The 21113-nt window shown below is 39.3% G+C and overlaps 4 protein-coding genes across 5 annotated transcripts in view; 3 read left to right on the top strand and 1 right to left on the bottom strand.

Annotated features, from left to right (window-relative positions):
• Window positions 1-21113, bottom strand: part of LOC119482112 (prostaglandin D2 receptor 2-like) — a 158728-nt gene that overhangs the window by 58531 nt on the left and 79084 nt on the right. The window lies entirely within an intron of this gene.
• LOC119482119 (immunoglobulin kappa light chain-like) lies at window positions 1247-5543 on the top strand. Of its 2 annotated transcripts, XM_037759528.1 has the most exons (5): window positions 1247-1301; window positions 1455-2159; window positions 2261-2386; window positions 2469-2512; window positions 2628-2940. In XM_037759528.1, the coding sequence occupies exons 1-5, from the start codon at window positions 1247-1249 to the stop codon at window positions 2745-2747; spliced, it is 1050 nt and encodes a 349-aa protein (XP_037615456.1). In that variant the 3' UTR covers window positions 2748-2940. The 2 variants fall into 2 exon arrangements, with proteins under 2 accessions (XP_037615456.1, XP_037615457.1); XM_037759529.1 differs by lacking the exons at window positions 2261-2386; window positions 2469-2512; window positions 2628-2940 and adding exons at window positions 5175-5300; window positions 5383-5543 and having other exon boundaries at window positions 1254-1301.
• On the top strand, window positions 7726-10543 carry LOC119482133. The gene is made up of 5 exons (XM_037759551.1): window positions 7726-7876; window positions 8032-8709; window positions 9447-9572; window positions 9660-9703; window positions 9810-10543. Exons 1-5 carry the CDS (start codon window positions 7822-7824, stop codon window positions 9927-9929), a joined length of 1023 nt encoding a protein of 340 aa, XP_037615479.1. The 5' UTR covers window positions 7726-7821; the 3' UTR covers window positions 9930-10543.
• On the top strand, window positions 14687-17584 carry LOC119482139. The gene is made up of 5 exons (XM_037759559.1): window positions 14687-14892; window positions 15047-15748; window positions 16489-16614; window positions 16701-16744; window positions 16851-17584. The coding sequence occupies exons 1-5, from the start codon at window positions 14838-14840 to the stop codon at window positions 16968-16970; spliced, it is 1047 nt and encodes a 348-aa protein (XP_037615487.1). The 5' UTR covers window positions 14687-14837; the 3' UTR covers window positions 16971-17584.

Raw genomic sequence — 21113 nt, 5'->3', positions numbered from 1 at the left:
CAGCTATTGTGGTTTTCAGCAGGATGTTGACGCGGCTGCACTCCCACATAGATGTCCCTTAAGCCAGAGACCACTAAAATACCCCAGAACAGTGGAGGGCTTAAAAATCTAATACTAACACTAATACCAGTAATGCTAATACTAGTAATACCATGAATGGAAATTATTAGAACATTACTTGTTGAAATACTATTTAGAGTACTACTACATATAATGGATAGAATATACTAGTTGCATATGCATTTTGAAGCATCAGAACGTCAGAAACCGACATTTGAAATTGACCATTATCAATATTATTGTTATAAATGTTTAATGTGCTAAATTAAATATTCAGAGCATTAATATAGCAGCAAACAACTATGTGCTATGTAAAGATATAGAGGAGTAATGTCTACCTGAGCAGAGAATGAAGTCGATCTCCCTCTGTGTGTGATGTAATCCGAGCTTGTTTACATAGCCGGTCCGGCCGCTAGGTCTGCACGATTAGTCGAATATTAATCGCGATTGAAAGTCTTGTAGTGTGAAATAGACACTAGCGCATGTGAGTCCCAGTGTGTGTGCCCTACGAGCTAGCTAATCGCCACCGCTCCTCACTGGGCTCATATGGTTGGGCGCTACGCTTCCACGATAACACACAGCGGCTTGGTGGAAGCATAGCGCCCAACCTCTGGTTCCCCCCCATGTTAACACTGTCAGCACTGTTGTCGTTGTTTGCACTGTTAGTGCTGGCGGTGGGTCAGTCGTCGCCATCTGAAGAGCCACGTGGAGGCAATCCCTCAGTCATACTGTAGATATGCTCTGAATTTGGAATTCAGCACCTTTCGCACCATAAGAATAATAATAAAAATAAGATCTAAGCTCGTAGAAAGGTGATTTAAAGTATTTTAAACTTCAGTTCAGAAAAATTCTCTAAAACCACATAGGGATAAATATTTAGATATTCAGAGACAGCACTTCAGGATGATGCATCAACTCGGTCTATAGATATTCTTCACTTTTATAAATCCACAGTACTATTACTGATGCTTTTTATTGGCAGGTAAATGATCAGACCTGCATGTGACTGTGTATGTACTGTATGTGAACCACAACTTGGCTCTATAAATGACAGTAAACATGTGATCAGGTTTCCTAAGTAGGACATACAGTGTCACATCAGGTCGGCCAATCAAACGCAGTCTTGTCTCTTAAAAGTGGAGAAAGCATCTACGTTCTTTTCACTCAACACAGAAATCTGAACACAATGGCATCTCCAAAGTTTGTCTTCTATCTCACATGTTTGCTCTTGGGGAAAATGGGTGAGTTGTGTTTTTGTGACTGCAGTTTCTATCTTTTCTTTAGCAACTCTTCATGGAAATGCTTCTAATATATATTTTTTGTCATAATTATGCTGAATTCCATCAGATTAAATTATTAACTGTGTATTTGTTTCGTCTCTCATTTCACTTCAGCTCATGTGACCGGTCTGATTTCTTCCTCATCTGTTCGTCAACAGAGAGGTTTTGTATCAGCTAATGTTGGAAACAATGTGACTTTGCAATGTTTCTATGAAGATAGTGAGCCAGCATCGCTTTACTGGTTCATGCAAACACCGGGACAGAAACCACGGCTCATCTCTTCCTCATATATGCATACAACAGCCATTTTTTATCATGAATTCAAGAACAATCCACGCTTCACAGTGGATAAGGAAAACAGTAACAATCACTTGACAATTTTTGATTTGCGCATTTCAGACTCAGCTATTTACTACTGCGCAGCTAGTGAGTCACTTGCCTTCTATTTTGCGGAGGGCACTTTAGTCAGTGTACAGGGTTCAGGTCTGAACGTCCCAGCTTTAGTCCAGCAGTCAGCATCTGAGACCGTCGAGCCAGGAGGCTCTGTGACTCTGAACTGTATAGTACACACTGGGACCTGTGATGGAGAACACAGTGTTTACTGGTACAGAAACTCTGAAGAATCTCATCCAGGACTCATCTACACCCATGGAGGCAGGAATGATCAGTGTGAGAAGAAACCCAACACACAAACACACACCTGTGTCTACAACCTGCCAATAAAGAGCCTGGATACGTCTCATGCTGGGACCTACTACTGTGCTGTTGCCTCATGTGGACACATACTGTTTGGAAACGGGACCAAGCTGGACGTTAAAGGTGAGTAGCCGAGGTTGTTGCATCTGATAAGTACTTCCTAAACAAACTAAGGATAAAAACCTGCTGAAAGCTCCATGTTTCTGAAGTCCGTCTCTCTGCAGATGGGGTGGACTCTACTGTCTTGGTGTATTTCTTGAGTGGAACTTCGACATTCGCCTCCATCCTGAGTGTTTTACTGGCTTTCTCCGTGTGCATGATGAGCAAGAGAAGCAGCTGCCAATCTACAGGTAACTATTGTTTGTATTTGACAGCTCGTCTTCACTGAATTTGGCTTTTGAATAAAAGAGCTTTTTCCTGTTTCACAACCAGAGTCTCGAGCAAGACTTTCAGCTGCCTCCACAACAAATGCAAAGGTGAATAAAAACTGTTAAATTACCATTGTATTGCACAATGCTTTGTTTTCTGGATATTGTTTTCATTTCTGTAAAGAACTAAATAACGATCAGCTGGTATATATTTTGTTACCAGGGTTACCAACATGGAGAAACACTCTACAACGCTGCTTTAAGTGTCAACCTGCACAACAGATCAAGAAGACAGAGGGATCCGACCTGGAGTGAATGTGTGTACTACAGCGTCAAGCAGTAGAACCGCACATATTGCATTTGTACTTTTGCGTAAGACAGGGTTTTCTTCGTGCCTCTTTTAAAGTGTAATATAGATGTCAATCTAAGTTTGAAATAAATATGCTTCTAAAGCTTCTTTGTTGTCCTGCAGCAAAACATAAATCACTCTTCTTTGCTAATGTGCTTATTTAGGATACAGATTTTTTTTGTCTCCACATTGTTCTTGCAAATACACCATGTATCTAAAATGATTCTTTAATTATTAATTAATTTCATTAAGATTATTTTTAGTACATATGAATACATGTTTTTTATGACTTATCCAGTGTATTAAGAAGCTCTTATTCATCGATGCTGTAAAAGTCACTCACATGCTTTTAGGATCAAGATCATCCTATACTTTTTATCCATCCTCATTGTTTTTTTAACCAAATCATATGTGTGTTTTTGTATGTGAAATTTATATTGTTTGTGATCAAAAAAACAATACAAATCTGGAGCACTCTTGAGTTTGAAATAATATGCGTGTGCATGTTCATTCTAGCGGCTTCAACACACACAAGTGGCACATTGATCCTGACACAACAGCTTGTATGATATCTTACAAAAAGTTATTCCTAATTTTTTGTGCATTCTCCTACGAATGTCAAGCGTCAATCTCCGCATGTTACATGCATACAGTCTTTTCAAAATAAACTTCCGTCTTCACAGGAACCAACTTAGGTTTAGGGACAGGGTCTGAAATTCTCAGAAATTCTATCTGGCACTTTTGAAATATCTGCACTAAACGAAGGAATAACATTTTAGATCTGATTTCATTCAATGTTCTATATATTTTACATAAAAAACATATGCATGGTAAATTACAGTGTTCGAATTACACCATAGCTTTTTGGGGAGCCTTATTTTTGGGGGAGGGAGGATGCTGTACACTGTACTGTACTGTACTTTGCTATTGTCATCTATAGTGGGGATTTACATAAAAACACACAATTCAAATGATTGATAATTTAAATATTTGCTTTGATGAATACAGCACATAGTACAGTGTTGTTTTGCTGTACTGAAGCTCGAAAAGAGAGTCGAGTATATCAGTATACTGTGTATTATCAAGTATGGATGGTTGGATGGAGCTGCTCAAAATCGTTTTTTGTTACCTTTTTGTTAAACATACCAAATATTGAGCATCAATTCCTGTGTCTTGTTACAGATATTTATATATTGGATACAGAGATTTTTCAGCGATTTAAACCATTATATTCTTCATATATCTCTCAACATGTGAACCAAATTTCACACTATATATGTAGGTGGCAGCGATCATGTGATGAAGTTTCCTAAATAGGACGTTCAGTGTCACTTCTGGCTGGCCAATCAAACGCAGTCTTGTCTGTGACAAGTGGAGAAACGAGAATTAGTTTTCATTCAGCACGACAATTTCAACACGATGACATCTCCAAAGTTTGTCTTCTATCTGACATGTATGTTCTTGGGGAAAATGGGTGAGTTTTTTTTTTGTGACTGCAGTTTGACTCTTCTAAAGTATATGACCACTCCTCATGACATTGTTTCTGATGTTTCTTTATGTTTTTTCATGTGTTCATTAAGTGCTTTGTTATTCCTATCTTCAGCTCAGATGACTGATCTGAAATCCTCCTCATCTGCTAATCAAGAGAGAGGTTTTGTGTCCGCTAAAACTGGGGAAAACTTAACTTTGCAATGTTCCTATGAGAGTAATATTGCTGCAAGGCGTTACTGGTATAAACAGACTCTGGGACAGAAACCAAGGCTCCTCTCTACCTTCTACAAATATGAAAAAAATGCAAAATTTCATGATGAATTCAAGAACGATCCACGCTTCACATTGGATACTGAAAACAGTAACAATCACTTGAAGATAACAGAACTGCAAATTTCGGACTCAGCTACTTACTACTGCGCAAAAAGCCATTCATACAATTTTGAATTCATGGAGGGCATTGAAGTCAGTGTACAGGGTTCAGGTCTGAACGTCCCAGCTTTGGTCCAACATTCATCATCTGAGACCGTCCAGACAGGAGGCTCTGTGACTCTGAACTGTACAGTACACACTGGGACCTGTGATGGAGAATACAGTGTTTACTGGTTCAGAAACTCTGAAGAATCTCATCCAGGACTCATCTACACCCATGGAGGCAGGAATGATCAGTGTGAGAAGAAACCCAACACACAAACACACACCTGTGTCTACAACCTGCCAATAAAGAGCCTGAACCGGTCTCATGCTGGGACCTACTACTGTGCTGTTGCCTCATGTGGACACATACTGTTTGGAAACGGGACCAAGCTGGACTTTAAAGGTGAGTAACTCTCCTAGCCGAGTATTTTGCATCTGATAAATACTTCCTAAACAAACTTAGGATAAAAACCTGCTGAAAGCTCCATGTTTCTGAAGTCTGTCTCTCTGCAGATGAGGTGGACTCTCTTGTCTTGGTGTATTTCTTGAGTGGAACTTCGACATTCGCCTCCATCCTGAGTGTTTTACTGGCTTTCTCCGTGTGCATGATGAGCAAGAGAATCAGCTGCCAATCTACAGGTAACTATTGTTTGTATTTGACAGCTCGTCTTCACTGAATTTGGCTTTTGAATAAAAGAGCTTTTTCCTGTTTCACAACCAGAGTCTCGAGCAAGACTTTCAGCTGCCTCCACAACAAATGCAAAGGTGAATAAAAACTGTTAAATTACCATTTTATTGCACAATGCTTTGTTTTCTGGATATTGTTTTCATTTCTGTAAAGAACTAAATAACGATCAGCTGGTATATATTTTGTTACCAGGGTTACCAACACGGAGAAACACTCTACAACGATGCTTTAAGTGTCAACCTGCACAACAGATCAAGAAGACAGAGGGATCCGACCTGGAGTGAATGTGTGTACTACAGCGTCAAGCAGTAGAACCGCACATATTACATTTGTACTTTTGCGTAAGACAGGGTTTTCTTCGTGCCTCTTTTAAAGTGTAATATAGATGTCAATCTAAGTTTGAAATAAATATGCTTCTAAAGCTTCTTTGTGGTCCTGCAGCAAAACATAAATCACTCTTCTTTGCTAATGTGCTTATTTGGGATACAGATTTTTTTTGTCTCCACATTGTTCTTTCAAATACACCATGTATCTGAAATGATCCTTTAATTATTAATTAATTTCATTAAGATTATTTTTAGTACATATGAATACATGTTTTTTATGACTTATCCAGTGTATTAAGAAGCTCAGATTCATCGATGCTGTAAAAGTCACTCACATGATTTTAGGATAGAGATTATTCTATACTTTTTATCTATCCTCATTGTTTTTTTAACTGAATCATATGTGTGTTTTTGTATGTGAAATTTATATTGTTTGTGATCAAATAAACGATCAAAATTTGGAGCACTCTTGAGTTTGAAACAATATGCGTGTGCATGTTCATTCCAGTGGCTTCAACACACACAAGTGTCTGGTGGCACATTGATCCTCAAACAACAGCTTGTATGATGTTTTACAAAAAGTTATTCCTCATTTTTCATGCATTCTCCTACGAATGTCAAGCGTCAATTTCCGCACGTTACATGTATACAGTCTTTTCAAAATAAACTTCCGTCTTCACAGGAAACAACTTAGGTTTAGGCACAGGGTCTGAAATTCTCAGAAATTGTATCTGCCACTTTTGAAATCTCTGCGCTAAACGAAGGAATAACATTTTAGATCTGATTTCATTCAATGTTCTATATATTTAGCAAAAAAAACATATGCATGGCAAATTGCAGTGTTTGAATTACACCGTAGCTTTTACGGGGAGCCTTATTTTAGGGGGAGGGAGGATGCTGTACACTGAACTGTACTGTACTTTGCTATTGTCATCTATAGTGGTTATTTACATTAAAACACACAGTTCAAATGATTATGATTATTTAAATATTTGCTTTGATTAAAAAAATCTTGGCAGGCTGTTAAGAAGTTAAACAGGTCATAATGCTTTCACTAATATGTATTTTATATTATGATTACATGGATTAAATATGCGATCACAGTGCATTACTTTTCGTAGGTATAGCTCTGATTGGTGAATGAGAACAGCCTGGGTGGCACCATGTTTATCAGAGAATGTGGATGGCCTCTTCCACCCCAATAAGTGGTGAAACTCAATTGTTCTGGTGCTTAAAGGGACTGTTTGTAACTTTTTAAGCGTATAAATGTACCGGGTCGGGACACATGCGCGCTCGCATATGCGCACTTGCCTGTGGCTGAAGTCTCTGCTCCTCTGCCTGCTTGCCTTCACTCACACCGGTGTCTCTCTCCGGCTGCGGTCGGAGGCGATAACGTTTCTCTTCCTGCAGCGGGGCTGAAGCAGGAAGAGAGACGTTACTGTCTCCGACCGGGTTCCGGTGTCTCTCTCAGGCTGCAGTCGGAGGCGATAACGTTTCTCTTCCTGCTTCAGCCTCAAAGCCAACACTAGTATCAGCATCGATTCATGGAGAGACCTTCGTCTGGTCAGCTAACATTACTGCCAAGCAGGTGAAATATATTGTGGTATTGTGGTTTTAGCTGACGTGTGTCGCCTCACTGTTTTGAGCGATGCTCGTTCATGTCTATTTAGTGCGCGCAAGCGCGAGCTCGACGCTGACTTTCGTTGATTTCACGGCCACGTTTCATAATAATAATAATAATAATAATAAAAATACAAATAAAAATAAGATATAAGCTCGTAGGCAGGTGATTTAAAGTCTTTTAAACTTTCTCTAAAACCATATAGGGATAGATATTTAGATATTCAGAGTCAGCACTTCAGGATGATGCATCAACTTGGTCTATAGATATTCTTCATTTTTATAAATATACATTACTATTAATGATGCTTTTTATTGGCAGGAAAATGATCAGACCTACATGTGACTGTATATGTAGTGTATGTGAACCACAAATTGGCTCTATAAATGGCAGCAAACATGTGGTCAGGTTTCCTAAGTAGGACATACAGTGTCACATCAGGTCGGCCAATCAAACGCAGTCTTGTCTCTGAAGAGTGGAGAAAGCATTTACGTTCTTTTCACTCAACACAGAAATTTGAACACGATGGCATCTCCAAAGTTTGTCTTCTATCTCACATGTTTGCTCTTGGGGAAAATGGGTGAGTTGTGTTTTTGTGACTGCAGTTTCTATCTTTTCTTTAGCAACTCTTCATGGAAATGCTTCTAATATATATTTTTTATATAATAATTATGCTGAATTCCATCAGATTTAATTATTAACTGTGTATTTGTTTTGTCTCTCATTTCACTTCAGCTCATGTGATCGGTCTGAATTTTTCTGTTCGTCAACAGAGAGATTTTGTATCAGCTAATGTTGGAGACAATGTGACTTTGCAATGTTTCTATGAAGGTAGTGAGATAGCATGGCTTTACTGGTACAAGCAAACACTGGGACAGGAACCACGGCTGATCTCTTCCACATATATGTATAATACAAGAGTCACTTTTTATCATGAATTCAAGAACAATTCACGCTTCACAGTGGATAAGGAAAACAGTAACAATCACTTGACAATTTTGGATTTGCGCATTTCAGACTCAGCTATTTACTACTGCGCAGCTAGTGTGTCATACGTCTTGTATTTTGCGGAGGGCACTTTAGTCAGTGTACAAGGCTCAGGTCTGAACGTCCCGGCTTCGGTCCAGCAAGGAGGCTCTGTGACTCTGAACTGTACAGTACAAACTGGGACCTGTGATGGACAACACAGTGTTTACTGGTACAGAAACTCTGAAGAATCTCATCCAGGACTCATCTACACTCATGGACACAGGAATGATCAGTGTGAGAAGAAACCCAACAACAAAACACACACCTGTGTCTACAACCTGCCCATAAAGAGCCTGAACCGGTCTCATGCTGGGACCTACTACTGTGCTGTTGCCTCATGTGGACACATACTGTTTGGAAACGGGACCAAGCTGGACTTTAAAGGTGAGTAACATTCTAGCTCTAGTATAGTTATTTATGGTTACTTTCCAATCAAACTGAACATGAACACCAGGGGTGGGGGAAAAGATCATTCACTTATGTGTCAGGGTTTCTTTTGTTACGATTTTGAAATTGCTTTTTTTAATGCCAGAACCAGCGGAGGGTCCGCATGGATACGACCAGCACCCTCACATTTTATATCCAGGTGGTAAACACTACACATCCAGTAAAGTATGGAAACACTTTGGGTTTCAAACATTGCAGAATAAGCAGAGCTAGACATCATGACTAAAGCTGCATACTAAATGTTATCATATTGCGGTAACGTGCGGTCAAGCCAGCCGTCACTCTCATGGCCAAATTAGCCGACGCTACAACTGTAGAGCAACAGTATACTGACATTTATGTTAAATGCATTCAAACAGCCCCAATGAAAAAAAGAAATGTAATAAATAATGACAATGACTGATATATCTGATTATATACATGCTGAAAATCAAACATTTTTACAGAATCAATTTAGAGATTCTCCAAAGTAAAAGTCCCTAGAAGTGTATGATTCATCCTTTTGTCATGGTCTAGTGTTAAAAAAGTTAACAAAAATAATTTGTAGAATCGCAATACATATCAAATCAGCACCCAAGTATCATGATAGTATTGAATCGGGAGATAGGTGCATCGTCCCAGCTCTAATGAACACAGCGATAAAAGCTCTGTTTCTGGTGTCTGACTCTCTATAGATGAGGAAGACGCTCTTGTCTTGGTGTATTTCTTGAGTGGAGCTTTGGCATTCACCACCATCCTGGTTGTAATACTGGCTCTCTCAGTGTACAAGGTGAACAAGAGAAACAACTGCCAATGTGCAGGTAAGTGGTACTGTTTGTATCTGATAGCTTGTAGTCACTAAATATAACTTTTCAATAAAAGGATCATTTTCTGTGTTTCACATCCAGAGTCTCGCGGAAGATTATCAGCTCCCTCCACAGAAAATGCAGAGGTGACATTTATCTTAATAATCCACCTTTTTATTTCACAACAACCAATTGTTTTGTGAATATTTCAATTTTGATGTCCTAATCCACTTCTACATATTGTGTTACCAGGGTTACAGAGACGCAGACAGCGTCCATTATGCTGCTTTAAGTGTCAACCTGCCCAACAGATCAAGGAGACCGAGGACCAACACCAATGATGAATGTGTGTACTCCAGTGTAAAGCAATAGATCTGGACAGGTTTCATTTCTACTTTTATAATAAAACTGGATTTAGTCGTATTTCAAATGTTGTGTAGATTTAGAGGTAGATTATGAGATGTATGTGTATATCTTTCTTGTGGTCTGCAGTCAAAAGTTGCAGCTCAGTGTGCCTAGGAATTCTGTTCATATTTACATCTCACGGTTTACGCCCGATGCCAACATTCAGTGCCAATGCAGGAAGAAGTGTGCACTTTACGTAGTGAGGCGGAGAGTATGGTGTTCGTGTACAGCATTGCATCAGATTTTTGTGCACAAGACCGGAGTTCACATCTATATACAGACATAATTCTATTAACTGTCCCTAAAATCCGTACTGAACTGGGGAAAAGGGCATTTAAGTATACGCTTCTTCCTCTTCTTGGAATCAGTTACAAATTGACCTGAATCTTTGAGAGCTGGTCTCACTGAATGTCTTTAAAGTGCTTCTAAAAGACTTGGAAGCGAGCACATCTGGCTGTAGAAAGTTTGACTGCTGATGAATGTTTTTTCGATACCTTATGATTCTGTAATTTGCTCTTTGTCTTCGTTTTAAATTGTTATGTTTGTTTTATGTCTGCAACCTTGTAACTGTGCTGCTGCCTATCGACACTCGTGAAAAAGAGATTTTTAATCTCAATGAGTCTTTACTTCTGGTTGAATAAAGGTTAAATAAAATAAAATAATATAAAGACTTGTTGGTAATATTGTCCTTTTTTAATCAATCCACAAGCTTTCCTTAACCTCTTTTTATGTTTTGCATAACCAGGATCTTTCCCTAATATTAATCACACCATAGTTTCCATGCACACATGTTGTAGAAAGCGAGTGCAGAGCTTTGATGTCCCTCCTACTCTTGATGGAAATCGAATAGATACAGTATAGCATTATAAGTACAGTAACACTTCATTTAACAGGTCCGCAAATTTCAAGGAAATTAGGTGATAATTAGCAAGTAACCTATTTGAAATTTGAAATTACTGCCAAATTACCCCAATATTATATAACATGAATATCAGTAATACAAATACTAATACTGGTAATACTATTAACGTAAATTCTCGGAACATTGTAGTGTGAAATAGGCACTAGTGCATGTGAGTCCCAGTGTGTGCCCTACGAGCTAGACAATCGCCACCGCTCCGCACTGGGCTCATATGGTTGGGCGCTACGGCGGCTCAGTGGTCGCCATGTTGAGAGCCCTGTGGAGGCAATCCCTCAATCATGGATATGCTGTGAATTTGGAATTCAGCACCTTTCATAATAATAATAATACAAATAAGATCTAAGCTCGTAGGCAGGTGATTTAAAGTCTTTTAAACTTCAGTTCAGAAAAATTCTCTAAAACCACATAGGGATAAATATTTAGATATTCAGAGACAGCACTTCAGGATGATGCATCAACTCGGTCTATAGATATTCTTCACTTTTATAAATATACATTATTATTACTGATGCTTTTTATTGGCAGGTGAATAATCAGACCTGCATGTGACTGTATATGTTCTGTATGTGAACCACAACTTGGCTCTATAAATGGCAGTAAACATGTGATCAGGTTTCCTGAATAGGACATACAGTGTCACATCAGGTCGGCCAATCAAACGCAGTCTTGTTTCTGAAGAGTGGAAAAAGGATCTAGGTTTGTTTCACTCAACACAGCAATTTGAACACAATGGCATCTCCAAAGTTTGTCTTCTATCTCACATGTTTGCTCTTGGGGAAAATGGGTGAGTTGTGTTTTTGTGACTGCAGTTTCTATCTTTTCTTTAGCAACTCTTCATGGAAATGCTTCTAAACATATATTTTTTGTCATAATTATGCTGAATTCCATCAGATTTAATTATTAACTGTGTATTTGTTTCGTCTCTCATTTCACTTCAGCTCATGTGACCGGTCTGAATTTTTCTGTTCGTCAACAGAGAGGTATTGTATCAGCTAATGTTGGAGACAGTGTGACTTTGCAATGTTTCTGTGAAGGTAGTGAGGCAGGATGGCTTTACTGGTTCAAGCAAACACTGGGACAGAAACCACGGCTGATCTCTTCGTGGTTACTTTCCAGTCAAACTAAACATGAACACCAGGGGTGGGGGAAAAGATCAATTCACTTATGTATCGCGATTTCTTTTTTTTACGATTTTGAAATTGATTTTTTTAATGCCAGAACCGGCGGAGGGTCCGCATGATATGACCTGCACCCTCACATTTTTATATCCAGGTGGTAAACAATACCCATCCAGTAAAGTATGGAAACACTTTGGGTTTCAAACATTGCAGCAAAAGCAGAGCTAGACATCATGACTAAAGCTGCATGCTAAATGTTATCGTATTGCGGTAACGTGCGGTCAAGCCAGTCGTCACTCTCATGGCCAAATTAGCCGACACTACAACTGTGGAGCACCCATATACTGACATTTATGTTGAATGCATTCAAACGGCCCTGATGTAAAAAAAAATTTAATAAATAATGACAATGACTGATATATATGATTATATACATGCTGAAAATTAAACATTTTTAATGAATCAATTTAGAGATTTTCCGAAGTAAAAGCCCCTAGAAGTGTATGATTCATCCTTTTGCCATGGTTAAGTGTTAAAAAAGTTAACAAAAATCGCTTGTAAAATCGCAATACATATCGAATCGGCACCCAAGTATCATGATAGTATGGAATCGGGAGATAGGTGTACCGTCCCAGCCCTAATGAACACAGCGATAAAAGCTCTGTTTCTGGTGTCTGACTCTCTATAGATGAGGAAGCCTCTCTTGTCTTGGTGTATTTCTTGAGTGGAGCTTTGGCATTCACCACCATCCTGGTTGTTATACTGGCTCTCTCAGTGTACAAGGTGAACAAGAGAAACAGCTGCCAATGTGCAGGTAAGTTGTACCGTTTGTATCTGATAGCTTGTAGTCACTTAATTTAACTTTTGAATAAACAATCATTTTCTGTGTTTCACATCCAGAGTCTCACGGAAGATTATCAGCTCCCTCCACAGAAAATGCAGAGGTGACATTTATCTTAATAATCCACCTTTTTATTTCACAACAACCAATTGTTGTGTGAATATTTCAATTTTGATATCCTAATCCACTTCTACATATTGTGTTACCAGGGTTACAGAGACGCAGACAGCGTCCATTATGCAGCTTTAAGTGTCAACCTGCCCAACAGATCACGGAGACCGAGGAACAACACCAATGATGAATGTGTGTACTCCAGTGTAAAGCAATAGATCTGGACAGGTTTCATTTAAACTTTTATAATAAAACTGGATTTAGTCGTATTTCAAGGTAGATTTTGAGATGTATGTGTATATCTTCCTTGTGCTCTGCAGTCAAAAGTTGCAGCTCAGTGTGCCTAGGATTTCTGTTCATATTTACATCTCACGGTTTACGCCCGATGCCAACATTCAGTGCTAATGCAGGAAGAAATGTGGACTTCAGTAGTGAGGCGGAGAGTATGGTGTGCGTGTACAGCATTGCATCAGATTTTTGTGCACAAGACCGGAGTTCACATCTATATACAGACATAATTCTATTAACTGTCCCCAAAGTCCGTACTGAACTGGGGAAAAGGGCATTTAAGTATACGCTTCTTCCTCTTCTTGGAATCAGTTACAAATTGACCTGAATCTTTGAGAGCTGGTCTCACTGAATGTCTTTAAAGTGCTTCTAAAAGACTTGGAAGTGAGCACATCTGGCTGTAGATGTTGTGAATGCTGATGAATGTTTTTTCGATACCTTATGATTCTGAAATTTGCTCTTTGTCTTCGTTTTAAATTGTTATGTTTGTTTTATGTCTGCAACCTTGTAACTGTGCTGCTGCCTATCGACACTCGTGAAAAAGAGATTTTTAATCTCAATGAGTCTTTACTTCTGGTTGAATAAAGGTTAAATAAAATAAAATAATATAAAGACTTGTTGGTAATATTGTCCTTTTTTAATCAATCCACAAGCTTTCCTTAACCTCTTTTTATGTTTTGCATAACCAGGATCTTTCCCTAATATTAATTACACCATAGTTTCCATGCACACATGTTGTAGAAAGCGAGTGCAGAGCTTTGATGTCCCTCCTACTCTTAATGGAAATCTAATAGATACAGTATAGCATTATAAGTACAGTAACACTTCATTTAACAGGTCCGCAAATTTCAAGGAAATTAGGTGATAATTAGCAAGTAACCTATTTGAAATTTGAAATTACTGCCAAATTACCCCAATATTATATAACATGAATACCAGTAATACAAATACTAATACTGGTAATACTATTAACGTAAATTCTCGGAACATTGAAGTGTGAAATAGGCACTAGTGCATGTGAGTCCCAGTGTGTGCCCTACGAGCTAGACAATCGCCACCGCTCCGCACTGGGCTCATATGGTTGGGCGCTACGGCGGCTCAGTGGTCGCCATGTTGAGAGCCCTGTGGAGGCAATCCCTCAATCATGGATATGCTCTGAATTTGGAATTCAGCACCTTTCATAATAATAATAATACAAATAAGATCTAAGCTCGTAGGCAGGTGATTTAAAGTCTTTTAAACTTCAGTTCAGAAAGATTATCTGAAACCACATAGGGATAGATATTTAGATATTCAGAGTCAGCACTTCAGGATGATGCATCAACTCGGTCTATGGATATTCTTCATCTTTATAAATACACATTACTATTACTGATGCTTTTTATTGGCAGGTGAATTATCAGACCTGAATGTGACTGTATATGTTCTGTATGTGAACCACAACTTGGCTCTATAAATGGCAGTAAACATGTGATCAGGTTTCCTGAATAGGACATACAGTGTCACATCAGGTCGGCCAATCAAACGCAGTCTTGTCTCTGATGAGTGGAAAAAGGATCTAGGTTTGTTTCACTTAACACAGCAATTTGAACACGATGGCATCTCTAAAGTTTGTCTTCTATCTCACATGTTTTCTCTTGGGGAAAATGGGTGAGTTGTGTTTTTGTGACTGCAGTTTCTATCTTTTCTTTAGCAACTCTTCATGGAAATGCTTCTAAACATATATTTTTTGTCATAATTATGCTGAATTCCGTCAGATTTAATTATTAACTGTGTATTTGTTTCGTCTCTCATTTCACTTCAGCTCATGTGACCGGTCTGAATTTTTCTGTTCGTCAACAGAGAGGTTTTGTATCAGCTAATGTTGGAAACAGTGTAACTTTGCAATGTTTCTATGAAGATAGTGAGCCAGCATCGCTTTACTGGTACAAACAAACACTGGGACAGGAACCACGGCTGATCTCTTCGTCATATACGCATGATACAAGAGTCACTTTTTATCATGAATTCAAGAACAATCCACGCTTCACAGTGGATAAGGAAAACAGTAACAATCACTTGACAATTTTTGATTTGTGCATATCAGACTCAGCTATTTACTACTGCGCAGCTAGAGTGTCAGCTATCTTCCATTTTGCGGAGGGCACTTTAGTCAGCGTACAGGGTTCAGGTCTGAACGTCCCAACTTTGGTCCAACATTCATCATCTGAGACCGTCCAGCCAGGAGGCTCTGTGACTCTGAACTGTACAGTACACACTGGGACCTGTGATGGAGAACACAGTGTTTACTGGTTCAGAAACTCTGAAAAATCTCATCCAGGACTCATCTACACCCATGGAGGCAGGAATGATCAGTGTGAGAAGAAACCCAACACACAAACACACACCTGTGTCTACAACCTGCCAATGAACAGCCTGAACCGGTCTCATGCTGGGACCTACTACTGTGCTGTTGCCTCATGTGGACACATACTGTTTGGAAATGGGACCAAGCTGGACTTTAAAGGTGAGGAACATTCTAGCTCTAGTATAGTTATGTATGGTTACTTTCCAATCAAACTAAACATGAACACCAGGGGTGGGGGAAAAGATCATTCACTTATGTATCGCGATTTCTTTTGTTAAGATTTTGAACTAGATTTTTTTAATGACAGAACCGGTGGAGGGTCCGCATGGATACGACCTGCACCCTCACATTTTAAATCCAACGTGGTAAACTCCACTTTGGGTTTCAAACATTGCAGAAAAAGCAGAGCTAGACATCATGACTAAAGCTGCATGCTAAATGTTGTAGTATTGCGGTAACGTGCGGTCAAGCCAGTCGTCACTCTCATGTTCAAATTAGCCGACGCTACAACTGTAGGGCACCCATATACTGACATTTATGTTAAATGCATTCAAACGGCCCCGATGGAAAAATAAATTAATAAACAATGACAATGACTGATATATCTGACTTCAGGACATCTCTGACTACATACATGCTGAAAATCAAACATTTTTACTCAATCAATTTAGAGATTATCCGAAGTAAAAGTCCCTAGAAGTGTATGATTCAACCTTTTGTCATGGTCTAGTGTTAAAAAAGTTAACAAAAATCACAATAAATCATAATATGGAATCGCAATACATATCGAATCGGCACCCAAGTATCATGATAGTATGGAATCGGTAGATAGGTGCACCGTCCCAGCTCTAATGAACACAGCGATAAAAGCTCTGTTTCTGGTGTCTGACTCTCTATAGATGAGGAAGCCTCTCTTGTCTTGGTGTATTTCTTGAGTGGAGCTTTGGCATTCACCACCATCCTGGTTGTTATACTGGCTCTCTCAGTGTACAAGGTGAACAAGAGAAACAGCTGCCAATGTGCAGGTAAGTTGTACCGTTTGTATCTGATAGCTTGTAGTCACTTAATTTAACTTTTGAATAAACAATCATTTTCTGTGTTTCACATCCAGAGTCTCGCGGAAGATTATCAGCTCCCTCCACAGAAAATGCAGAGGTGACATTTATCTTAATAATCCACCTTTTTATTGCTCAACAACCAATTGTTGTGTGAATATTTCAATTTTGATATCCTAATCCACTTCTACATATTGTGTTACCAGGGTTACAGAGACGCAGACAGCGTCCATTATGCTGCTTTAAGTGTCAACCTGCCCAACAGATCACGGAGACCGAGGAACAACACCAATGATGAATGTGTGTACTCCAGTGTAAAGCAATAGATCTGGACAGGTTTCATTTCTACTTTTATAATAAAACTGGATTTAGTCGTATTTCAAATGTTGTGTAGATTTAGAGGTAGATTATGAGATGTATGTGTATATCTTCCTTGTGGTCTGCAGTCAAAAGTTGCAGCTCAGTGGGCCTAGGATTTCTGTTCATATTTACATCTCACGGTTTACGCCCGATGCCAACATTCAGTGCCAATGCAGGAAGAAGTGTGCACTTTACGTAGTGAGGCGGAGAGTATGGTGTGCGTGTACAGCATTGCATCAGATTTTTGTGCACAAGACCGGAGTTCACATCTATATACAGACATAATTCTATTAACTGTCCCCAAAGTCCGTACTGAACTGGGAAAAAGGGCATTTAAGTATACGCTTCTTCCTCTTCTTGGAATCAGTTACAAAATGACCTGAATCTCTGAGAGCTGGTCTCACTGAATGTCTTTAAAGTACTTCTAAAAGACTTGGAAGCGAGCACATCTGGCTGTAGATGTTTTGAATGCTGATGAATGTTTTTTCGATACCTTATGATTCTGTAATTTGCTCTTTGTCTTCGTTTTAAATTGTTATGTTTGTTTTATGTCTGCAACCTTGTAACTGTGCTGCTGCCTATCGACACTCGTGAAAAAGAGATTTTTAATCTCAATGAGTCTTTACTTCTGGTTGAATAAAGGTTAAATAAAATAAAATAATATAAAGACTTGTTGGTAATATTGTCCTTTTTTAATCAATCCACAAGCTTTCCTTAACCTCTTTTTATGTTTTGCATAACCAGGATCTTTCCTTAATATTAATCACACCATAGTTTCCATGCACATATACAGTATTGTAGAAAGCGAGTGCAAAGCTTTGATGTCCTTCCTACTCTTAATGGAAATCTAATAGATACAGTATAGCATTATAAGTACGGTAACACTTCATTTAACAGGTCCGCAAATTTCAAGGAAATTAGGTGATAATTAGCAAGTAACCTATTTGAAATTTGAAATTACTGCCAAATTACCCCAATATTATATAACACGAATACCAGTAATACAAATACTAATACTGGTAATACTATAAATGGAAATTCTCGGAACATTACTTAGTTGAAATACTATTTAGAGTACTACTAAAAATAATGGATAGAATATACTAGTTGCATACACATTTTGAAACATCAGAACATCACAAACTGACATTTAAAAATGACCATTATCAATATTATTGTTATTAATATTTAAGGTGCTAAATTAAATATTCAGAGCATTAATATAGCAGCAAACAACTATGTGCTGTGTAAAGATATGGAGGAGTAAAGTCTACCTGAGCAGAGAATGAAGTCGCTCTCCCCCTGTGTGTGTTGTAATCCGAGCTTGTTTACATAGCAGGTTCGGCCGTTAGGTCTGCACGATTAATCAAATATACACTCACCAGCCACTTTATTAGGCACACCTGTTCAATTGCTTGTTAAGACAAATAGCTAATTAGCCAATCACATGGCAGCAACTCAATGCATTTAGGCATCTAGACGTGGTGACGACGACTTGCTGAAGTTCAAACCGAGCATCAGAATGGGGAAGAAAGGGGATTTAAGTGACTTTGAACGTGGCATGGTTGTTGGTGCCAGACGGGCTGGTCTGAGTATTTAAAAAAAACTGCTGATCTACTGGGATTTTCACGCACAACCATCTCTAGGGTTTACAGAGAATGGTCCGAAAAAGAGAAAATATCCAGTGAGCGGCAGTTGTGTGGATGGAAATGCCTTGTTGATGTCAGAGGTCAGAGGAGAATGGGCAGAGTGGTTGGAGATGATAGAAAGGCAACGGTAACTCAAATAACCACTCGTTACAACCAAGGTATGCAGAATACCATCTCTGAACGCACAACATGTCGAACCTTGAAGCAGATGGGCTCCAACAGCAGAAGACCACACCGGGAGCCACTCCTGTCAGCTAAGAACAGGAAACTGAGGCAATAATTCGCACAGGCTCACCAAAATTGGACAATAGAAGATTGGAAAAAACATTGCCTGGTCTGATGAGTCTGGATTTCAGCTGCGACATTCAGATGGTAGGGTCAGAATTTGGCGTAAACAACATGAAAGCATGGATCCATCCTGCCTTGTATCAACGGTTCATGCCTGTGGTGGTGGTGGTGTAATGGTGTGGGGGATATTTTCTTGGCACACTGTGGGCCCCTTAGTACCAATTGAGCATTGTTTAATCGCCATGGCCTACCTGAGTATTGTTGCTGACCATGTCCATCCCCCTATGACCACAGTGTACCAATCTTCTGATGACTACTTCCAGCAGGATAATGCACCATGTCACAAAGCTCAAATCATCTCAAACTGGTTTCTTCAACATGACAATGAGTTCACTGTAATCCAATGGCCTCCACAGTCACCAGATCTCAATCCAATAGAGCACCTTTGGGATGTGGAACGGGAGATTTGCATCATGGATGTGCAGTCGACAAATCTGCAGCAACTGCGTGATGCTATAATGTCAATATGGACCAAAATCTCTGAGGAATGTTTCCAACACCTTGTTGAATCTACGCTACAAAGAATTAAGGCAGTTCTGAAGGCAAAAGGGGGTCCAACCCGGTACTAGCAAGGTGTACCTAATAAAGTGGCCGGAGAGTGTATATCGCGATTGAAAATCTTGTAGTGTGAAATAGGCACTAGTGCATGTGAGTCCCACTGTGTGTGCCCCACGAGCTAGCTAATCGCCACCGCTCTGCACTTGACTCATATGGTTGGGCGCTACGCTTCCATGATAACCCACAGCGTCTTGGTGGAAGCATAGCGCCCAACCTCTGGTTCCCCCCCAGGTTAACACTGTCAGCACTGTTGCCGTTGTTTACACTCTTAGTGCTGGCGGCGGCTCAGTCGTCGCCATCTGAAGAGCCACGTGGAGGCAATCCTTCAGTCATACTGTACATATGCTCTGAATTTGAATTCAGCACCTTTCGTAGTAATAATAATAATAAAAATAAGATCTAAGCTCATAGGCAGGTGATTTAAAGTCTTTTAAACTTTAGTTCAGAAAGATTATCTAAAATCACATAGGGATAGATATTTAGATATTCAGAGTCAGCACTTCAGGACTATGAATCAACTTGGTCTATAGATATTCTTCATTTTTATAAATACACATTACTATTACTGATGCTTTTTATTGGCAGATAAATGATCAGACCTGCATGTGACTGTATATGTACTGTATGTGAACCAAAACTTGGCTCTATAAATGGCAGTAAACATGTGATCAGGTTTCCTGAATAGGACATACAGTGTCACATCAGGTCGGCCAATCAAACACAGTTTGGAAAAATCTCCCACCTCTCATCAGATCAGCTGAGTATGTTGATTTTCAAAAAACATCTAAAAAAACCCACTTCTTTAAAGGAGCAGTGTGTAGGATCTGGCAGTGAGGTTGCAGATTGCAACCAACTGAAGCCTCTCTGGAAGGTCAAATAGGCCGTTAGTTTTTTAAGAAGTTAATTAAAAATCAATGCAGTGTTTTGGAGAATCAATGCAGTATCGCACAACATAATATCGCGATATACATGTATCAATATTTTCTTACACCCTTATTGTCAAATAGCAGGTTGAAATGACTGTGTGTAGCATCAAAAAACTCGTCCTGTTGGGTTTGCCAGTTTCAAGCACCAACATCGAATATGACCAGTGGTTCTTGGAGGTACGGCTGACTAGTTTGCTAGCTAATATGACACGTAAATAAGACAGTTTAGGGGTTGTTGGAAGACTAGCTGTTTCCCCTTGCTTTCAGCATTTATGCTAAGCTAGGCTATAATGTTGCTGGACTTAACATAGAGAGATGAAAGAGACATGGATCTTCTCTGCAGTCCCAGTCATTTTTGTCACAGAGTTGTCAGAATAGGCCAGTTGACCAGGTCTTGGTGAGGTATGTTGGGAATGTCAAAGAACAGGGCGGAGTAATCAGGCTTTGCTTCCTGTGCCTAAGTTGGACAAAGACTTCTATAAAATAGCATGGTAAATGAAGTCACCATGTTTAACTGGCATTTTGGCTCTGTGTTCTGCTGTTAATGCAGAGATGAAGCCGTCATTTTACTGAGACCTGTTGACCTTTATCCCCATGCTTTCACTGTGCATCTCTTTCATTGCAGCAG

Source organism: Sebastes umbrosus, chromosome 22 (genome assembly GCF_015220745.1).
Source record: "Sebastes umbrosus isolate fSebUmb1 chromosome 22, fSebUmb1.pri, whole genome shotgun sequence".
NCBI classification, from domain to species: domain Eukaryota; kingdom Metazoa; phylum Chordata; class Actinopteri; order Perciformes; family Sebastidae; genus Sebastes; species Sebastes umbrosus.
The sequence above is the reverse complement of the archived record's forward strand: the minus strand, read 5'-3'. Positions and strand labels throughout refer to the sequence as shown.

Excerpts from the sequence above, each read along its gene's own strand:
- LOC119482119 (XM_037759528.1), top strand. The coding sequence starts at position 1,247 with ATGGCATCTCCAAAGTTTGTCTTCTATCTCACATGTTTGCTCTTGGGG. Across the intron at positions 2,160-2,260 it reads GACCAAGCTGGACGTTAAAG|ATGGGGTGGACTCTACTGTC; the intron begins GTGAGTAGCCGA and ends GTCTCTCTGCAG. Across the intron at positions 2,513-2,627 it reads CCTCCACAACAAATGCAAAG|GGTTACCAACATGGAGAAAC; the intron begins GTGAATAAAAAC and ends TTTTGTTACCAG.
- LOC119482133 (XM_037759551.1), top strand. The coding sequence starts at position 7,822 with ATGGCATCTCCAAAGTTTGTCTTCTATCTCACATGTTTGCTCTTGGGG. Across the intron at positions 8,710-9,446 it reads GACCAAGCTGGACTTTAAAG|ATGAGGAAGACGCTCTTGTC; the intron begins GTGAGTAACATT and ends GACTCTCTATAG. Across the intron at positions 9,573-9,659 it reads AAACAACTGCCAATGTGCAG|AGTCTCGCGGAAGATTATCA; the intron begins GTAAGTGGTACT and ends TTTCACATCCAG.
- LOC119482139 (XM_037759559.1), top strand. The coding sequence starts at position 14,838 with ATGGCATCTCTAAAGTTTGTCTTCTATCTCACATGTTTTCTCTTGGGG. Across the intron at positions 15,749-16,488 it reads GACCAAGCTGGACTTTAAAG|ATGAGGAAGCCTCTCTTGTC; the intron begins GTGAGGAACATT and ends GACTCTCTATAG. Across the intron at positions 16,615-16,700 it reads AAACAGCTGCCAATGTGCAG|AGTCTCGCGGAAGATTATCA; the intron begins GTAAGTTGTACC and ends TTTCACATCCAG.